This window comes from Sphaeramia orbicularis, chromosome 1, assembly GCF_902148855.1.
Source record: "Sphaeramia orbicularis chromosome 1, fSphaOr1.1, whole genome shotgun sequence".
Classification (NCBI taxonomy): Eukaryota; Metazoa; Chordata; class Actinopteri; order Kurtiformes; family Apogonidae; genus Sphaeramia; species Sphaeramia orbicularis.
In genome coordinates this window covers 48,253,683-48,274,417 of record NC_043957.1, presented here as the reverse complement: position 1 = coordinate 48,274,417, position 20,735 = coordinate 48,253,683, and the positions used below count along the sequence as shown (strand labels likewise).

The following is a 20,735-nucleotide window of genomic DNA, read 5'->3' as shown; positions in this document are numbered from 1 at the left end:
TAAAAATCAATCACATTTTCAAATTAACACCATGAATGTGTCGAGTACAAAAGGGAGATTAACATCTTAAGTGCTCTGATATTGTGATTACTAATCTGCCTCTGTAGTATAAACAAAATAACTGCTTTATTTTACAACTTATTCAATAATTTTATACTTGACTGGTGTAATTTTATTTTAGGATGCTACCATAAAATATATCTGCTATGTAGAACAAACCCACTGAGAAAACACATTGTGGAACAGATGTGAGTGCAAACAGCTGCAGTTCTTTTTCTCTCATAAAGATTTTTTTTTACATGCTACAGGGAGTTCTGTAAGAGTTTTGTCCAAGCTTTGTAAAGTACTTTTATGTTAAACCAACTGCCGAAGCTTAAATAACTGTAAAATGTACTAATATTTCACACTGAGCCGCTGGTAAAATCCAGTTTTACTTCACAAATATAAATGTTTTCCCTCAGGGAACCTCTAAATGGTGTTTCTAGTTTCTGCCATAGCACCATCGGACCAGTTTCTTATATCTTTCAGTATCCTTACCGCCTTTTTTGACATGTACTTTTTAAACAAACAAGAAAAGAAAACATTCCCTTGTCTCATGTAGTTGTTGAGAAAAATACTTTTTGACATGTAAATAAGCATATATCACAGAAATGCAAATAGGCAAAACAAAAAAGTAGCTGTTGACTGATCCGAAGATAACCAGTCAAATACAAAATATAAACAACAATGCATGGCTGTTTTTATGTAGAGGCAAGGGGCAAGCAACATGACAATTCTGTAGATTTGGCCCATGTTTTATTGCCATTTGTGCAACAGGTAGAACATGGAAAATGCCACACTGACCCAGAAACACACAGATGCACAGCTTCAATACTATTGTGACGTGTGACCCCTGTGACCCTGTTAGCAGGACGGTTCTAGCACAACGACCTCCCTGGATGACTGTCCACAAACGACAACACCGGACGACTGTCATCTGACAAGTCTGAACACATTCCCACCATGTTGGGAATGCTGTTTCTGCAGTCAGCCACTGGATTTGCTCAAGGGTACTTAGGTGGTTTGTTCACCCCAGAATTAAATTTTAAGTGACTGTTTTTATTTCTACACTGCAAGAACTACTGCAATAAGTTAAATCACATCCATGTTTACCAGAGGAGGTATTAGAGCAATGCTAGAAGTAGAATTGGGTCTACTACGAAAGATTGGTTTTGTACAGGGTGGGGAAGCAAAATTTACAATATTTTGAGGCAGGGATCGAAAGACAGTATATGACCAATTAGTTTATTGAAAGTCATGACAATTTATTTGCCACAAGAAAATGTACATAATAGAAAATGTTTTTATTCTATGTGTCCTCCTTCTTTCTCAATAACTGCCTTCACACGCTTCCTGAAACTTGCGCAAGTGTTCCTCACATATTCGGGTGACAACTTCTCCCATTCTTCTTTAATAGTATCTTCCAGACTTTCTCATAACAGTTTTGCTCATAGTCATTCTCTTCTTTCCATTATAAACAGTCTTTATGGACACTCCAACTATTTTTGAAATCTCCTTTGGTGTGACGAGTGCATTCAGCAAATCACACACTCTTTGACGTTTGCTTTCCTGATTACTCATATGGGCAAAAGTTTCTGAAAAGGTATGGATAATAGTGTTAGGTATGATTATGACATCAGTATATGTTTGGTTTCAAAACAACTGACGTAGGGCCTGTTGAGAAAAAACAACTAAATGTTCATTGTAAATTTTGCTTCCCCACCCTGTACTTATAAATTGTTTCCTCTGAGACAGAAAATTACATCCTTGGAAAAATGCAGTTAAGACAAATCACTACTAGCGTACAAGGCTAGTTTACAAATAAACTGGTTATGCTTTAACACCTCTGTCTGTTTTAGGTGATTTCAACAGAGCTTTGTCAAATCTAAGGAAATAGTCTTGATATTACCAGAAACTTAAAAGATTTCTCTGAAAAAAAAAAAAAAAGTAAAAAATTAAGTGTCGGGGAGGATCTAGCAAAGAAAGACAACTGGTCAGATTGTGTAAAAATATGAGTGGAGCTAAAAGTCAGGGTATTTTGACATCTAATGCATCTCTTTTTTTTTTTTTTTTTGTCCTCCAACATCATTAAAGGTCCAACACAAAATCATATCACCGCTTCTCTAAACTCATCAGTGATTAAAGTTGATCCCACTTTTACACTTTTGATGAAATGCAACTATTTTGTTTGATCATAGCCTCTATTTCAGCTAGTACTATAACCTCACTACATGAACATGCTCACCTTTTCTGATTTTCACTGTGTACAAGCTTCTGTTGAAAAGAAACCTGCAGTAACTGCCATATAGTACAATTGCAATACCTAAGATTTACTATGAATGAACAATGAGCAAGGTAAAATGAAATAGGAAATTCATGACTGTATTTCCTTCTGCTGTGTTTAAAATGCACCATCCTTTATTAATGAATCATCATATTGTTTGCACAGTGGTGATTGCATTACTGCACAGAAAACTGTAGCCATTTGACTGCAGAAGATCCAATGATTATTCTGCAGTTTGAGAAAAAAAAGAAAGAAAAACACAATGCTGACGAAGCCAAGTAAGAGAGAGGGAAAAAAAAACATTTCAATCCTGAAATCTCTCGGTATTAAAGCATGCAATCTCTGACAATCTGTCTGTGTGTTATACTGGAGCAATAATGTAGCTGCAAAGTGAAGTATAGCATTCACTGGTAAATGTCTGTTCTCAATAAAACATTTCATCTAAGGTTTGTTTCTGGGTTCATAAGAGCCTTATTGTGCCTGACACACTTTAGTACTTTTATTTTGATTTTATTTTTATTTAAATGTAAATGTATTTGTTAAAAAAAAAAAGGTGTACTATTTTTCTTATGTAAAAATATTAATCACATTAGACATGATTAAATCACCAGTCAGATGCAGTGTATGTGCTTTTGTAGACCTTGTTTGATTCAGCAGAAGAGCCAACAAAAAACACGTCAGTCAGTTCCTGTCAAACACAAACATTTTGCAGTTTGCTGAACAGAAACAGCCGTGCACTTGCAGATCCTGTTAACTCCCTACTATTTGAGTCTCTGCCTCCTCGTATACCACTCAGACATTTTTCATCTTTTTGATTGCCTGACATCTATTTGGAATAAAAACAAAATGCACACTAGAAGATGCAGCAGCCTGAAAAAGATTAGCAGCCATAAACTCTTTAAAAAAGAAATGATTGTTCCGAAAATACACAGTAATGCAATTTAGTTGCTATCGCTAGGCTTAAAAATACAGATGCTACAAGTGTTTTCTATTTTGTGGCTAAATTAGTGGGGGTTTTTTGCACTCTATCTGAGTCTGCACTTAGACTGTCATGAAAAATCTACAAGTTTACATTTTTTCTGTCTTAAAACAATACTTGATGTTCACGCCAGTATAGACATAGAAACACTGTTCCACTGAAAAGTAGAAGAGATGGGCACATAACCAGAGTATACACACATCTATCTAATGAACTGTGGCACAGAGCAGTAAAATTTGTTTAAAACACACAGGTGACAAATAAGCAGAGAGGCCTGATGGGAGGAGTTTTTTCAATGCTTGAATGGTTTGATGATGCGGATCATCTATAGCACTCACCATCACCGCTCATCCATTCACTTGAACATGTACGGCAGATTTTGAATCAACATGTTAGACAACATTCTCTGCCATCGCCATCATAAAAATGAGGAAGAGTCTTTAGGAGTAACGGTGTTAGAATAGAATCTATACCAAGCACTGACGTTGTTCTTTAGGCATGTGGTGAGACAACCCCTGACGGTAACACTTTATGTTGGTGTTTTGTCACACTCTGAGTTCCAACTCCATGGAGGTTGCTTCCTACTGTCCGGCAGACTTCTCTTTACCAGTGGTGTTGGAGAAAAGTGTAATCATTTATTATGCAATAGTCTTTGATTTCTTGTAAATGCATTTCCAGGCTTGTGTTTTTAATCTCAGAGGAAATAAATGATAAACACAACAAATGGGATTCTGAAGTGGAGCCAATTCTATTCCTAGTGCTTTCTTTGGTAAATGTGTCTGCTGGAGATACATTACGACCAGTGTGTTGAGGGCAAATTATTATATTGACCAGTAGCTCGTAAGGCCTTATGTTAACTACACTGGTCAACAACAAATTTATTGTTTAAGTTTTTTGAGCTGATTTAGGATCATTTTGGTGTGCTGAATCCAAAAATCACATTAATTTTGCTCAATCAGGTCAACTTTCTGAACTATGCTACATATTGGCTTTTTAACATTTTTGCTTACATGTATAGGCATTTTCACATCATAGGATACAAAATTCTTTCATATTTCTTGCAATAAACGAGTTCTGAAGATTTTACTTTTGCCAATTTATGATTAATGTTTTTTTTAATATTACAGGTGAATGAAATGGCTTTGACTAGAAGATCTTGCAAAAATAAGCCTGACGTATTCTGCTACATCTGCGGTGAATACACCATTGTACCTAAAAGGAATCAAATCACAAGTTTCATAAAGTGTGCTTACCAATCTTATTTTGGTATTAAACTTGGTGACCAAGATAAAGTTTGGGCACAGATTGTGAGAAGATCAAATTTTTCAAAATCAAATTAGCAAAAAAAACCTGACCTGATTGAGAAAAATAGATGTCATTTTTGGATTTAGCGGTGCAAAATGGTCCTAATTCAGTTGAAAAAACCTAGACAACTTGCAAAAAACATTTTTTTGTAATCCAGTGCTATATAAGACAGATGCTGCATGAAACATAAATGTACCTGAGTATAATGACAAGCGGTGCCAGGCACAACAAACCCCGCCCCTCACACATATTGTAGCTTATTTTGGCATCAATCCAACTGATGTCATCATGTCTATGCATGTGCTGATGACAGCATATCAATTGCCTCTATATACAGGGTGGGGAAGCAAAATTTACAGTGAACATTTAGTTGTTTTTTCTCAGCAGCCACTACGTCAATTGTTTTGAAACCAAACATATATTGATGTCATAATCATACCTAACACTATTATCCATACCTTTTCAGAAACTTTTGCCCATATGAGTAATCAGGAAAGCAAACGTCAAAGAGTGTGTGATTTGCTGAATGCACTCGTCACACCAAAGGAGATTTCAAAAATAGTTGGAGTGTCCATAAAGACTGTTTATAATGGAAAGAAGAGAATGACTATGAGCAAAACTATTACGAGAAAGTCTGGAAGATACTATTAAAGAAGAATGGAAGAAGTTGTCACCTGAATATTTGAGGAACACTTGCGCAAGTTTCAGGAAGCGTGTGAAGGCAGTTATTGAGAAAGAAGGAGGACACATAGAATAAAAACATTTTCTATTATGTACATTTTCTTGTGGCAAATAAATTCTCATGACTTTCAATAAACTAATTGGTCATACACTGTCTTTCAATCCCTGCCTCAAAATATTGTACATTTTGCTTCCCCACCCTGTATGTGCCAAGTTTGAAGTAAATTAAAACAAAATTGATGTTTTTATAGACATTTGAAATTCCGCCTATTATATGTAAATGAAAAAAAGAAAAAAGATTTTAAAACTTCATAACAAATTTGAACTTTGACCTACTTTCCCAAACTGTAATCAGATCTACTCTGGGTCACTTGCAATCTATAAACCCAATGTGATATGAATTCAACCTATAGTTTTGCTGCTACATATATGAAATTTTGCCCATTATAAGTAAATTAGAAAAAAAAAAAAAAGATTTTAAAAATTCATACAAAATTGGAACTTGGACCTACTTTTCCCAAAATATAATGAGATCTATTTTGGGTCACTGGCAATCTATAAACCCAATTTGGTACGAATTCAACCAATAGTTTTGCTCCTAGTGTTAACAAAGAAACAAACCGAACCAAAAACAATACCCCTTCCCTCCCCTTCAGGGGGCGGGATAATAATTTAGTTCATTCTATTCTAAGCCCACAGGGGGGTGTGAGCTTTTCATTAAAAGTTAAAGATCACATGTTTGTACTGGGAGTGGGTCCTTTTTTGACATTAACTCCACTTCTATGATAATGACCATCTCAGTTGTGTGCATCCATGTTAATACCCTGATATGTAACCTATTGTCTGTGTAGTTATTTCTGCAAAAATCCTTCTGTTCAGTCTAGAGTTCCTCAGTGCTTCAGCAAACTGTACGCAACACAACAAAAAACACACTCCCACACAAACATGAACCTTACATATTGACCATTTAAGGAACTATCTGATGCTTAAATGATCACTGTGTAATATCCAATGTGAGTATACAGTGCTTTTACACCATACACTCCTAAATAACAGCTGCTAAAATCACAAAAGCCCTGTTAAAGCCAGAGTTCTTGTCTATTCTGGGTTTTTTAGTACATTCTGGTATATTAATGTCTGCTCTCAAGAAATTGTTGGTAATAATAACACTGGTCAACAACAAATTTATTGTTTAAGTTTTTTGAGCTGATTTAGGATAATTTTGGTGTGCTGAATCCAAAAATCACATTGATTTTGCTCAATCAGGTCAACTTTCTGAACTATGCTACATATTGGCTTTTTAACATTTTTGCTAACATTTATGGGCATTTTCACATCATATGATACAAAATTCTTTCATATTTCTTGCAATAAACGAGTTCTGAAGATTTTACTTTTGCCAATTTATGATCGTTTTTTTTTTAATATTACAGGTGAATGAAATGGCTTCGACTAGAAGATCTTGCAAAAATAAGCCTGACGTATTCTGCTACATCTGCTGTGAATACATAATAAATAATAAATACATCCTGTTAGAAAATGATTTTTTTTCTCTTAAAACCTATTTTGGGTGAGAACTATATAAAAAAAATCAACTGATAAAGTCACAAAAATGTAATCAATTTCGTGAGAAGATCAAATTTTTCAAAATCAAATTAGCAAAAAAAACCTGACCTGATTGAGAAAAACAGATGTCATTTTTGGATTTTGCGGTGCAAAATGGTCCTAATTCAGTTGAAAAAACCTAGACAACTTGCAAAAAACATTTTTTTGTAACCCAGTCTAATGCACCTTCAGGATGGATACTTTCCAGTACATGAAAGGAAAAAAGTTGTCAATTCAGTGCACTGTAAAAACATGGCGATACAACGTAGCATGGAGACAAGCTGCTACATTTGAAGATACAAGCAGCTCATTCTACGAAAAATGAAAACAATAATTCTTATATTTAGGTGATAATGCACTAATGAAAACATTATTATAACAATTACACTCTGCTTCTATAAGTAGAGCCCTCTAAATCTCAATATCTTCATATAAAATCTTGAAATGTCACTTCATTACTTGTTATAAAAATTTTAGACCAAAAAAACCCCCCAAAAAACAGCAAGCTAGGAAGACAGAAAAAAGCACAAAATGTTAACATTTTATTTACAAAGTTGTTTTTTTTTTGTCATACAGAAAGTAAAAATGTAGCTACAACCTTGATTTGTGCAACAGGCGGCCACTCTAAAAATCATGGCTCACTGGTTGCACAGCTGCTATAGCAATAATTTTATTGGGAAAAATAAGGAACAGAAAAAAGACAAAAAATGAGAAATAATAAACCCAACAACAAAAAATAAATCATCCAACAAAATATTAAAAGCACAGACCCAAAACTAGATACCAGTCCCAAAGTCCTCACACGGGAATACATAAAGAGGGGTCGACAGTGAAATTGTGGAATGCTGAGTGGTGGGCTGCCTGAGAACCTCTGGGCCGTGGGTTGGGTGAAGTGGAGGATGTTGGGTGGCTCTCAGTTCCATGTGGGGTGTGGGGGAGAAAAAAAAGGGGGGGGGCAGTTCCACTCGGCCCACCCATCCGGTACAGTCTTGCCCCATAAAAGAGCTCAGAGCTGGGAGGGGAGGGGGAAGAGTTGGGGTGGGGTGGGGGGGTTAAATGTGGATTACAAAGGCGGTGCGAGTTGTAGGAGGGCGGACGTTTGGGTTTGTGGGGGAGGAAGGGTAACTCGGTAGGCTCTCGTTTTCACTTTAGCTCTTAATCGTCGTCTTCATCGTCGTCGTCCTCATCGTCGTCCTCTGGGTCTCGCTTTCTCTTTTCTCCTTTGCCGGTTTCTGCTTCTGAAGGCGATGAAGAAAAGCCACGTCAAAACACAAGGACAACCCTCATTTTATGTCCCGTTTCTATCTCGATGCTTTTACTATCTGACCAATGTTCTTTGTTACGTATCTTTATTGTATATGGCTGATTTCACATGTTTCTAACTCCCATAAACAGCTGGACTTCCTCTAACGGGATCGAGGAAGTGTGCTGAGTGTATCAAGTTTTGCAGTCTCTACATGTCATAACATCACAAGATTACTGGCTCAAAATAAATACGGGTGTCAGATATGCATCTCCAGAACTGAAATGCTGAAGGATTTAACTGACCCCTATCACACTTACGCAAGCCTACATTTTCAGTTTAAACCGTTATCACATACAGTAAGACTGTAACTGGAACTGTACATGTCTTTTTGAGGTTTATTATTATATAACATTTTAAAGATAGATGTTGATGTGACTTTTCACAAACTGTAGGTATTAGTAGAATATTACAGCGGTTGATGACTCGTATGGGCTTTGAGGAGAAATGGTTACTGAAAAAAAAACAAAAAAACAATTCCACCTAGATTTTTTGGATTTATTTTGATAGATTTATTTTAATTGTTCATATATTTACATTGACTGAGATGTACAGTTATCCAGTTTGGAGTAATCTCAGCAGATTAACTGGTTACCCTGTTCTTCCTGCTGCAAACTACTGTTATAATATTAGCCTTAAAATAAATAAATAAATCAGCTAACGGTCTTCCATTATATATTATCATGACTTTATTAGCTGCACCATAAGACACTTTCACTTTACATGGAGCTTCCTCAATAACCTGAATCTCCAACATAACATCACTGATACTATGTGTTTACAGATTATTAAACATGGCGTAGTATGTACTAAACAGATTTAACCTTTACAGCGACTGTATAAGTAACATTTAATGTATATCTCATCTGTCTACTATTATGTAAATATGCGTATAGCCTATAGAGTTTTAATACTTACTAATATTATTATAGTGGGGTTTTTTTTGTTTTGTAATCTTAATGCATGCACATTTTTTCTTGCACTTTATTCCGTTGCTGCCTTGACCAGTGACTTTCCCCATTGTGGAATCAATAAAGTCTCATCTAATCTAATCTCATCTAAATCCTTCACTACACTTACTGACAGGCCGACCTGCTTCATAGGAACAAAACTAGAGACTGACAGTTGCACATACACTGCAATTTAAAGGCAAAAAGAGCAAAAAAAATCCACATGGTTCTCGACTACCTTGAATTGCATGTGGAACTAGGTCTGCACAAAAGGAATAGTTGATTCTAAGGAGCACTTAAAATGTAAACCCAATTTAAATGATATGTAGTGTCTTTATTATACAGTGAATTCTTTGTGATTCCAGAACTACTTTCAGCAGTTGTTCTGCATGAATTGACTGTTCTACTAAAAAGACCAATTATCTATATTCCAACACCTTAAATCTTTATGACTCTGACGTTCAAGGCAAAGGTGATATCAGTTTTTAGTTTCAGCCAAATCAGAACTATATCCTCCCTATAAAGAATACAGACCCCAACTCTGGGCCTAATGAGTATCTGACTGTAGTAGTGTTGTACTTCATGCAACCAAGTCTTTGGTATTCTGCATTTTTTACATTCAAGCTAAAAGAGTGTCAAACTCATTTTAGTTGAGGGGCCACATTAAGCCAAATTTGACCTGAAGTGGGCCGGCCCAGTGAAATAATAACGTAATAATATATAAATAATGCCAACTCCAAACTTTCCTCTATGTTTTAAAGTGAAAAAAAAAATAAAATTATACGATGAAAATGTTTACATCTACCAACTATCCTTTAAAACAATGTGAATAACATGAACTGAAATTCCTTAAGAAAACTAAGTGCAATTTTAACAATATTATGTCTCAGTTTATCATTTACACATGTAAATTACAACTTACAGATCACAGTGGATCAACAAATACACAAAAAATTTTATAACAGGCAGAATATTGGAAAACTTGAACTTCAGACATTTCAAAATGTTCATATTTGTTCAGGTTATTCACGTTTTTGTGAAATGATAGTTTGTTTTAGTGTAAATACAGTAAAATGACATGAAAATGTTTACATTTACAAAGAGAAAAATTTGGAGTTGTGAGTATTTATAGGTTATTATGATAGTATTTTACTGATCCAACCCACTTAAGATTAAATTGGGCTGTATGTGGAACCTGCACTAAAATGATTAATATCTTCAGTGTAATTTTTGCATTTCACAAATTCATCCCAGGGGCCAGACTGGACCCTTTGGGGGGCCGGATTTGGCCCCCAGGCCGCATGTTTGAGACCTCTGTCTTAAAACAAGATAATGCATACCATCTTCATCTTCATCATCATCATCATCGTCTTCATCTGCCTCTCCGTCTTGACCAAATTCTTCCTCCTACATTGGAAAATAAAAAATAAACGCAATTAAAAAGGTATCAATGGGCATTTTCATCCACATTATCTCCTTTACGTTTTTCCTCCTTTTGTACCTCATCTTCTCCGCTGACCTCTTCATCATCCTCCTCTCCTTCTACTTCCTCTTCATCTTCCTCCTCATCCTCTTCCTCATCAAAGTCCTCTTCCTCTCCATCCTCATCTTCTTCCTCCTCTCCTTCTACAATGAAGCACAAAGACCTGTGAGTGCAACGGGTAAACGCCAGAAACACAATTATACTGCACAAATACATTTATTTTTCCCAGCCAAAGGGAACTAAAGGCACTGTAAAGATGACCTGTTACCTTCGTCATCCTCGTCGTCGCCACAATCTCCCTCCACCTCTCCATCGGAGTCGGAGGCTTCCCGGTCTTCCATGTCGTAACCATCCAGGTAGGTGAGCTGGGGCAGCAGTTTGAACATGCTCTCTCTGTAGTCGTTCAGGTTTGTCACTTCACAGTTAAACAGGTCCAAACTCTTCAGGTTGTCCAGCTTTTTCTGTTGATCAAAAGAAGTTACACGTTATAATGACAAAGTGTTACTGATTTTTTTTTTTTTAAGTTAATGATGCTATAACAATGTGACAGGCTTTAAACTAAATTATTTCGATTTAAACCAACAATCTCTGTGATGTGATTTAGTGAATGAGGGAAATACAATGATCCTTCTGTGAGTTCTATTTTGGTACCAATTTCACTGTAACAACCACAAAACTATATCTGAAATTCATTTCTATGGTAGTTTTGCATATTACAATATTCACTGTAATTTTATTTGTCTTTTTCTGAACAATCAAGAACTTAAGGACTATTGTATGCACTAGTTTGATGCATCTGCAAATGATCTCTCTTGCATTCTATTCAGGCTCAGTTCCAATGTGTGATATTCTTTAACAACATCAGAATGAATATTTATGTCTAAACATAAAGAAAGCTGCATTGTTTGCTATGAGATGCCAGCTGACAGCTGTGCGCGCAATGAGTTTGTCTAATTATCCAAAGCTCTTCCAGTCATATGACTTCCATTTATAGGATGTGAAAAACCAAAAGTTGCTGTTTGCACCAGCTAAGACAGTATTCATATTTTCTCTATGTGTAAATGCATCAAGTAATGCTTCTAACAAATTCACAAACACCTACCAATGGTTCCAACGTGCTGATGTCTTTCAATTTGTTTCCACTCAGGTTTAGATGTGTGAGGTTGGGTAGTTTCTCTGCTAAAACATCAAGGCCGCCACTGATTCTGTTGTCGCTCAACTCCAGCTGAAAATGTGCAGGAAAAATTAATCCAGGCATTTCCGGTTGCAGTTCAATCTCTATATGACATGATAAAAAATTAAACAGCATCTTACCTTTTTGAGTTTTCCTAGTTTAGGAAGGTTGGAGACTGAAATTAAATTAACATTTATCAAACTGAGGAATTCCAGGTTGACAAACTCAGCTGTGAGGCCTTCGATTTTTCCTTCAACTGATCGACAATTATCAAGGACAAGTTCTCGTACCTTTAAAAGAAGAAAAAAAAAAAAAAATGAGAGAGAGAGAAAAATACATGTCAATTTATTAAAATCATAGATTCAATCATGCTTTGTCTGAGATTCATAATTATTGGAAAAAATAAAAGTCAAATTGTAAATTTATTATTTTATTATGCAGTTGTGCTTTATTTACAAAATATAACTGTTTGCAAAAGAACAATACTGTGAATAATCTGGCCAAAAATGTGAGTAAAAACATGTTTAATAATGAACCGGGGATTCCTTCTGAATCCAAATGTCCTACTGTTGTTTGTAAAGTCATTCAGTATTTGATATAAAATATTGGAAAAACAAGTCTGAAGGCGGAGTTAGTCGGAGTCAGTTAAAGCTTACACTGGTTGCGCAATTCAGTGTTGGACAAAAACGTTGCAAAAAAAGTTGTTGTCAAACGTCAAACATCGCGATTTCTCAAGTAAAACGCCGAAATGGATAGTAGGTCTCCGTCTAAAACACTTTGTACTAACTGTGCTTCATTTCCAGGCACTACAGTTAATACATTGATTTCTTTGAAACAAGGAAGAGCAAAGCTGTATGTTCCCATGGCCTGCTGATGCAGTCACTAATGACAAATGCAATGATTTTTCAGAGCTAGCTCGCTACAGGCTAGCCATTGCCCCTTTTAAACGCTGCCGTGCCGTAGAGGAGCAGCTCCAGAGGTCTGTGTGCCCGCCATTAGCCAACCCAACAGCAACGGAAAGGATTGCGAATACACCCTTAGTAAAGACTTTCTTTTTTTGTAAAACCAGCTTTCATGGGGGAAGTGGAATATTCGTCGTCGTCGAGCGAACGAACGATATTGCCAGTTTGTTACAGGGTACAACATCGTTTTCAGGTCGAAGTGGCGAAGGAAATATATTGAGAACGGAAATTTAGTAAAAACAAAGATGGAGACAGTTCCTTTCTCCCAGAGCTTCAAAGACGACAGAATGACAACATGGCGATTCCTCAGACACAGTATGCCGTTCTCCGAACACTTCACTAGCGAAAAATGTTGTGTACAAAGAGCAATAATCGTTATTTAGCCAATACTGAAACTATTTTTCGAGTAATCATGTGTTTTATTTCATGCATGGCTCGAGAAGAAACGGCGACCGTCGAGTTTTTGCCTGCCCACGCATCAAGCGCGGTGCACCGGATCTCCGTGTCATTCAAGCAGCCTGGGTCGGTTCATGAAGCCGCTGGCTAACAAACAAATACACGCGTTTTGTTCCAAACCAAGTCAAGTTTAGCTTAAGTGGCACTCAGTTTCAGACCGCATTATTGTTTTAGACGTTTGTAGCTTAATAAACGATGCATTCGTTGTCTTTGACCAGTGTAGGGAATGGGGTAATATGGCGGGAACAAAATGCCAAGTTAGGAGGCTGCTGTCTGAATGATTCCGACACGGAATCGTCTGATCGCCAGACTTCACTAATAAGTATGTGATATTTGTACAGTAAGTATAAATGTAAGAATATGAAATGGCAACGAGGCTGCTGTGCAAGCATGCAAGCTATTTTAAGGAATTAATTGCTGCACACTCCCTTTGAAACTTGTGAATTGCAACAGCTTAAACAAGGCTTTTAAACGCATCACGAGTAAAGGGCTTGTTGGCTGTTTGCTTTTGTTTGCGTGTGAACACCATCTGGTTAGTGTTCCTATTAGTATTACAGTGCTTTAACGTGAAGTAGTCAAGGTATGGATGACTCGTGAATCAAATGACTGTTTTTTGTTGTCGCTGCTGATTTGATATTAACGTTGCTGTAAAGAAATGTGAGGACGTTGCCTGTGAGCTGCGGTGTTGCGTTCACACGTTTCACAAAAATCAATTTTAACGCGAACGCCTTGTAGTTTTTAAAGTGCATTTCTATTTAAAAAAAAAAAAAAAAAAAAAAGCGCCCCATTTTAGCAGTTATGCTAGCAGCAAACATGGCTTCCAAGGTCTGTATTAAATATACCGCTCTGTGAATGCCAAACCCAGCGCAGGAAGCTCATTTCTTATTATATCAGCGCAAAAAGAAGTTTAGTAAATGTGCCACAACGTTGGAGTCGAGCTGAATCGTGTGTGCACCGCTGGCCAAGGAGGCTGCGAAACGGTTAAAGCACTGCAATAATGCCAGCAAGCTGAGGAATCGCCGTTTCAAAGTAACGATTGAATATAGCTTTTCTCGTCTCGTTGCACCTATACGCCCAATCCAGAACAGGAGAAAGGATTAAGATTGTTATGCGAGTGTTTTCCGCCCTATTATAAAGCAGAAACATAATCTAAAGCCCATGTGGTCACCATTACGTTAGCCACACAGGTCACTCGCAAAGCAAAAAAGTAGCAAGCTAGCTAGCAAGGCTAGCCAGAAAACTAAGGGTTGGTTTTAAAAAGCACGACTCACATCAGACGGTGTCCTGTTTCTTAGCTCCAAGTGGATCCTCTTTTTCATGTCCATCTTGCCCTATGAAAGTTAAACTTTTCTCTCCTGGGTTTTGGTGGGATCTTCAGTCCAAAGGCAGAGATGCCCTAATGGAGGGAGAATATAGGACTGTATAATGAACTGAGCCAAACGCTAAGTTAGTCGGAGAGAGGAGAAACCATGGAGGGAAACGGGACTGAAACAAAATATATGCTCAACAGCGCCATCTCCGTCCAGTTACGCCCATCGCCTGTTTAAAAAAAAAAAAAAAAAAAAAAAAAAAGGCATTGCAGTCACAAAACATGACGCTGCCCCGAAACAGAGCTATGGTGCAATTTATTTATGCAAGCAAAACACTGTGTTAAGTGTTAAACGAAGACAACAGACGCATGTCCTAAAGTCAGCAGAGATCAATAGAAAAATGCATCTTAATGCAAAGTTAACACAAAACAGCTTACGGCCAGATTGGCATCGATAAAGTAGGTCATATGTTGAACTTTGTTTTCTCCCTAACTTAGTTTCATAAGTTGGAAACATGCCCACGTCTAAAAATCATAACGTCAGATTGTTACTGTTGCATTGATTCATATTTTAGTGTGTGATGAAGGCACAGTGGGAGCCTTTTACAACGAGCATGCAGTGAACAGGATACTACTCAAACCTGTTGACAGTCAAAGCAAAAATATCCAGATTTCCACATGCATTATGCAGGCTGCTGTGATCAAGTGTATTGCAAATTATTTGTAATCTGAGTGAAAATTTTACATCAATAAACTGCATTTTGAGTTAACTGTTTCATGCATTATGTCTGTTCATAAACGCCACATTCGCACCCCCATTTGAACACACTGCTAGAAAGGAGGGGTATATTTGGTTTGCTGTAAAGAGAGCATTGTACATATGGAGGGGTAGCCCCCATTCCACCCCCACCCCTTATTACTTCCTGAGACACCGGAGCCCAGCAGTCCACTGAGTATGAGCTGTTGATTTTTTTTTTTTTTAAACAAATCTTTGAATCAGCCACACATTGCAATCTTATTATGTATGTATGTTTTGTTTTGGGTTTTTTTTTTATAATATGCTGGCTCTTCAGTTAAATGATAAACTGCCTAAAACATTACGAACAATTAAACATGGAGCTCAGGCTGTTGTTTTTTTTTTATATCCACTGCCTGCATCACATTATCCAAAAATAGTCTATGTTTAGCTGAGTGCAATTCATACATAAAATACAGCCTATATAAATACCAAGCTTTTAAATTGGTTTGGTAGTTTAGAACGTGCACCAGAAGATGGCACTGTAATATATATTTTTACATTCCTCAAACTTAAGTTTCATTGTGCAGCATCAGTCTTGCATTTGAGTTTTAGCTTTTTCTGCTTTTAACTGTTAGTATTTCAGATACTAAGAAGTATTTGGGAAAGATAAGTGGACATGAAAGCAGTCTAACCAAGTTTTACCAACTAATAGGTACACTGGAGGTACTGGTCTGCCTTTTCAGATAAAAAAAAAAAAGAGAAAGTTGGGGTTAAATTGTGTTATTTGTGCATTTCAAAGAGTGTGTTCTAGAGAATACTTTGCACTGGATGAACCCTGGACAAAACAGGGGGATGTGCACATTTTGCACTGTGATGACTTGCATTCATGATTTCACTCATAAAGAATGTCCTACATGAAACAGACAATAATTTACATTTACCCAAAATGGTATTTCTATCATTTGACCGTGTGCGTAGATTGCAGGAAAATCCTTTCATGCAAAAGTAAATTTGAAATGAGACCCTCAACAATTCCCCTACAGTGCTGGAGGCAATTGGCAGTTGAATGTTATTTACTCTGTTTCTCCGAGTGGCTCAAACACACACACACACACACACATACACACACATCAGGGCTCAATGTGCTGTGAGAAGATTGAGAACACACCCCAACTGAGCAGCTCTCAAACTGTGAGATAAGACGGGTATGTCCCTACTCTGGTCCAGGACAGGATTTCTCAATTGGTCTCCAGCTGCTCTAGTCCTATAGTGCTCCATATTTATGTACGGAGAGAAAAACAGAGCAAAGAAGTAGTGCATTTAACTTGTTTACCGATAATTAGTGATGTTTATTTATGCAGAGAGTTACATGTCGCCTGTTGAATGTTGCTGTCTGTCTCCATTTTTTGCAGAATTCAGAACAGGATTAACTACATGATGAGTACAAGACGTGCAAAGACACGATTTAGGCAGTAAATAATTGCAGAAATAGCTAAATTACAGTTTCATTTTAGGTTCACTAACAGCTACTGGTGTGCACAAAAAAGCACGCAAAATTAAAAGCGCCTTTTTATTTCTCAGTTACTATGTTGCATCAAATTCCACCCACAACTATTGCTTTTCTACGAGGAACAACAGCCAAATTCTACAGTAAAGTTCTATTACTACACACAGTAGACATTTCTTCCTATGACACATGCCCACACAAAACTTGCTGCAGTTTTTTTTTATTTTTTTTATTTTTTTTATAAGTTCTGTGCCAACTCCTCCAGCTTTACAAATATGATAAGGGCAACACTGCTAGAACTCTCCCAACACTATGGTAATGGTTAACCAGATAATTCATTTAAGGGGTGGGAATAGAAAACAGTAAGAAGTCGTGCTGTCTTCTGTTTGCCCGCCTTCAATGATTTGAATTCATTCATATCAGGACTCAGGATGGAGGAGCCGTTGCAACAAGAAATACAAGAATTGGATGATAAAAACCCAAATGAGGACCAAGGTATGATTAAAAATATCTTTCTCTTTTTGAAATAAAGTATTCTATCAATTTCAGTGTAGAAAATGTAATAAGTCAGTTTTGTATTTGAGTACCAAATGTGATCTTTTTGGTCCTTTGCTTCTGAATGCACATCTAAACTGTAATTTCAATAATAATGAAAGATAAGCTTAGCATTATCTGTGTAATTTTATTTTGTTCACAAACAAAATCATAAACTAAGTTGTAGTAGAATGTGTGTAAAATACATGTTATATTTTTCTGTTAGGGTAGTTTAACTGGGTTTCTTTTTTCAAGGCGGGATCCGTCACCGTTTGCGGGACAGAGAGCTTCTCAGGAAGAGAAGGGCTGAAGCAGAAGAGAAGGAAACTAACCAGTGGGTTTTTGGGTAAATTTGTAGTTTTAGTGCATGTGAACTGCATTGACAGCTTTGTTCATTTTAACTATGTACCAGTGGACTCACAGCAGTGTAACACATTCTGCAGTTTAGTGTTACATCAGTGTAATTATCAAGTGAATGACTGTTGTTTCTTTGTGTCGCAAAAAAAAAAAAAAAAAAAAAAAAAAAGAAAAGAAGAGAATTTAAACTTTTAGGATCATTTAGTGAGCCTGGTTATAACACACTGTACGTTACTGTGTGCGGTGAAAACATTATCAGCTGGCTAGTTGCTTATCACTCCTCTGGTTCATACTGAATATGAAGCAAGAGGGAACCAAAGGTTGCTCTGGTGTTTCCACTGACGCCCCAGATCCAGGTCAAGGACTTTGTACTATTAGCTTTGCAAAGAATCACAAAGACCCGTTTCAATGTCCGCTGTTGATTACAATTGTTGTGCTCTTTTAGGGAGGAGAGTCAGAGGAAAAGATCAAGAGCTGGGCAGAAGAGTGGCGCAAGGAAAAGAGGGAGGCCCCGGAAGACTGAAGCCTCAGTGGAGACCGCCGTCACACAGGATGACACCACTGTGGCTCAGGAACCTCCAGCCGTCGTGGTAATACCTGAACCTGTGGAGGTCATCTCAGATCAAACACAGAGTTCCCTCACCCCCTTATTTACTGTGGGTGAGGTCGCACTGGAATCACAACCTATTCCTGTTACCCCTGCCCCTGTGCCAATGCTTGCGTCTCTGCAAACCCCTGATCCGGCTCCCCCCCAGAGCTCTCCTGCTCCAGTTCCAGTGGATCCAATCCCAGCTCTTGGTTCACCTTCAGTTCCTGTTTCAGTCCCTGCTGAAGTTTTAGAACCACCTCCAATCCCAGTCCAGGAATCATCTCCTGCTCCAGAGGCTGGTTTACTTCCATCATTTGCTGAAGCTCCTGTTCCAGCTTCAGCTCCTCCTCCTCCTCCTTCAGATCCTCCTCAGGTGAAAGCCTTCTACACAGAGACACAGGACAGGGAAGCACTGGACCAGGTCCTGATTGAAGACTTAGGCCCAGATGAGGAGGAAGACATTTATCCATCTCAAGACAAGAGCGTAGATGAAGGTAAGATCTGACATGAGGATACGGGGCTGAGAAGGATACAACCCAAAGACACCCGGAGCTTTTAATAGATGAACGATTTCTGCTTCTTCTAAGTCTGAATGCTTCTCAATGTTAAAAATATTTTCTCTGTCTTTTTTAGATTTGAGTGACAAAGCTCTAAATGGTGCATCAGAACAAACTAAAATCTTCTCAAACCCAACCTTGTCATCGCCATCGCCCCCCTCCTCCTCCTCCTCCTCGTCAGGAATATTTCCCAGGAAATTCATTCTAATTTTCTGAAACACACTTTTCAGATACTTCCTCAGTTTGGAACACGTGAACCAGATGACATCCTGCTGTCTGTATCTGAACATTACTGAAGCGAACAAACATGCATTGCTTATTGGAAAAATGTAAGAATTCAAACCCAACTTGTCAGTGTATTTATTCCTGGTTTGTTCATCAAGAATTCTATTTTATATTTTGCATTTATTACACTGCAAATTTTGCTTGCTTGTATTTAAAAGTAAATTATATAAATCACCGGTAAATTAACTGATTTGCTGGAATTTTGTAAAAGTTGTTTTTCAATGAATAAAATACAGTGCTTTCATAATCTAATTGTGGTCATTATCTTTTATGTCATCAAAAGTCACAGATATTAGCGTTCATCGTTACAATGGACAAATTTATAATTGAATCAGAACATTGTCCTTCCATCTAAGCCCAAAGGTGAAGCTCCTGATTTACGTTCCGACCCTCACCGATGGTCATGAGATCTGGGTAATGACCAAAAGAACGAGGTCACGAGTACAAGTGACCGAAATGAGTTTCCTCCGCAGGGTGGCCGGGTTCAGCCTTAGAGATAGGGGGAGGGGCTCAGACATCCGGGAGGGACTCAGAGTAGAGCCACTGCTCCTCCATGTCAAGAGGAGCCAGTTGAGGTGGTTCGGGCATCTTTATTACCTCCGCCAAGGAACAACGGAGGTTATGTTTTCATTGGGGTTTGTCTATTTGTTTGTCTGTCTGTTAGCGAGATGACTCAAAAAGTTAGGGGCGGATTTTGATTAAATTGTCAGGAAATGTTGATACTGGCACAAGGAACAAATGATTACATTTTGGTGGTGATTGGGGGGTGTAGGGGGGCAGATTTTTTGTTTGTTTGTCTGTCTGTTAACGAGATAACTCAAAAAGTTATGGACAGATTCTGATTAAATTTTCAGGAAATGTTGATACTGGCACAAGAATCAGAATCTCCTTATTGTCATTGTATAAGTACAATGAGTGAGGTAGAGCTCTCCAGTTTAGTGCAAGAAATTTCAAGGCACAACAAATGACAGTGAGAAGGCACACTTATTTACATCAGAAAAAATAAAAGATATAAGTACAACTAGGAATGTTTGTAAAAAAAAAAAAAAAAAAAGGAACAGGAACAAATTATTGAATTTTGGTGGTGATTTGGGGGGGGGGGGGGGGGGGGGGTGCTCTCCAAGTGCTTTTCTAGTTTCTTTCTTTATTTCTTTATTAAGGATCCCCATTAATCTCTACCAAAGTAGAGACTATTCTTCCTGGGGTTCTTTCCCAAAATTAAGTAATTACAATTGATACATTTACAAAGCACATAGACACAAAAAAACATAGTTACATTAATTTAGCATTGTTTCATTATTGATTACAGATTTCTTAAGATTTGTTTTAAAAACGACATGATTACTCATCAACATAAAAAATATTACAATTTATCTAGTGAGGATGCCTCTAGGACGCCTCCCTGGGGAGGTGTTTCGGGCATGTCCATCTGGGAGGAGACCCTGGGGGCCGACACAGGACACGCTGGAAGGATTATATCTCTCAGCTGGCCTGGGAACGCCTCGGGATTCCCTCTGGAAGAGCTGGTGGAAGTGGCTGGGGAGAGGGCTGTCTGGGCTCCTCTGCTGAGGCTGCTGCCCCCGTGATCTGGACCCAGATAAGCAGATGAAGACAACATAATGTACTATATCACTAAA

At 37.6% G+C, this 20,735-nt stretch overlaps 2 protein-coding genes across 4 annotated transcripts; one reads left to right on the top strand and one right to left on the bottom strand.

Annotated features, from left to right (window-relative positions):
• Window positions 1–7,414: 7,414 nt before the first annotated feature.
• On the bottom strand, window positions 7,415–15,229 carry anp32b (acidic (leucine-rich) nuclear phosphoprotein 32 family, member B). Its single transcript, XM_030140241.1, has 7 exons — window positions 14,493–15,229; window positions 11,944–12,093; window positions 11,732–11,854; window positions 10,898–11,090; window positions 10,648–10,772; window positions 10,487–10,553; window positions 7,415–8,131 (listed from the first exon to the last, which is right to left on the bottom strand). Exons 1-7 carry the CDS (start codon window positions 14,544–14,546, stop codon window positions 8,049–8,051), a joined length of 795 nt encoding a protein of 264 aa, XP_029996101.1. The 5' UTR covers window positions 14,547–15,229; the 3' UTR covers window positions 7,415–8,048.
• A 1,733-nt stretch (window positions 15,230–16,962) lies between these two features.
• On the top strand, window positions 16,963–19,341 carry hemgn (hemogen). 3 transcript variants are annotated; one of them, XM_030140220.1, is made up of 5 exons: window positions 16,963–17,091; window positions 17,200–17,271; window positions 17,566–17,644; window positions 18,113–18,750; window positions 18,890–19,341. In XM_030140220.1, the coding sequence occupies exons 1-5, from the start codon at window positions 17,052–17,054 to the stop codon at window positions 19,027–19,029; spliced, it is 969 nt and encodes a 322-aa protein (XP_029996080.1). In that variant the 5' UTR covers window positions 16,963–17,051; the 3' UTR covers window positions 19,030–19,341. The 3 variants fall into 3 exon arrangements, with proteins under 3 accessions (XP_029996080.1, XP_029996070.1, XP_029996089.1); XM_030140210.1 differs by having other exon boundaries at window positions 16,965–17,091; window positions 17,566–17,656; XM_030140229.1 differs by lacking the exon at window positions 16,963–17,091 and having other exon boundaries at window positions 17,107–17,271; window positions 17,566–17,656.
• The last annotated feature ends 1,394 nt before the right edge of the window (window positions 19,342–20,735 follow it).

Coding starts and splice junctions, on each gene's coding strand:
- anp32b (XM_030140241.1), bottom strand. CDS start 14,546: ATGGACATGAAAAAGAGGATCCACTTGGAGCTAAGAAACAGGACACCG. Junction 11,855..11,943: donor AACTAGGAAAACTCAAAAAG/GTAAGATGCTGT, acceptor GCACATTTTCAG/CTGGAGTTGAGCGACAACAG. Junction 10,554..10,647: donor AGGTCAGCGGAGAAGATGAG/GTACAAAAGGAG, acceptor TTTCCAATGTAG/GAGGAAGAATTTGGTCAAGA.
- hemgn (XM_030140210.1), top strand. CDS start 17,052: ATGATAAGGGCAACACTGCTAGAACTCTCCCAACACTATG. Junction 17,092..17,199: donor AGAACTCTCCCAACACTATG/GTAATGGTTAAC, acceptor CATTCATATCAG/GACTCAGGATGGAGGAGCCG. Junction 17,657..18,112: donor ACTAACCAGTGGGTTTTTGG/GTAAATTTGTAG, acceptor GTGCTCTTTTAG/GGAGGAGAGTCAGAGGAAAA.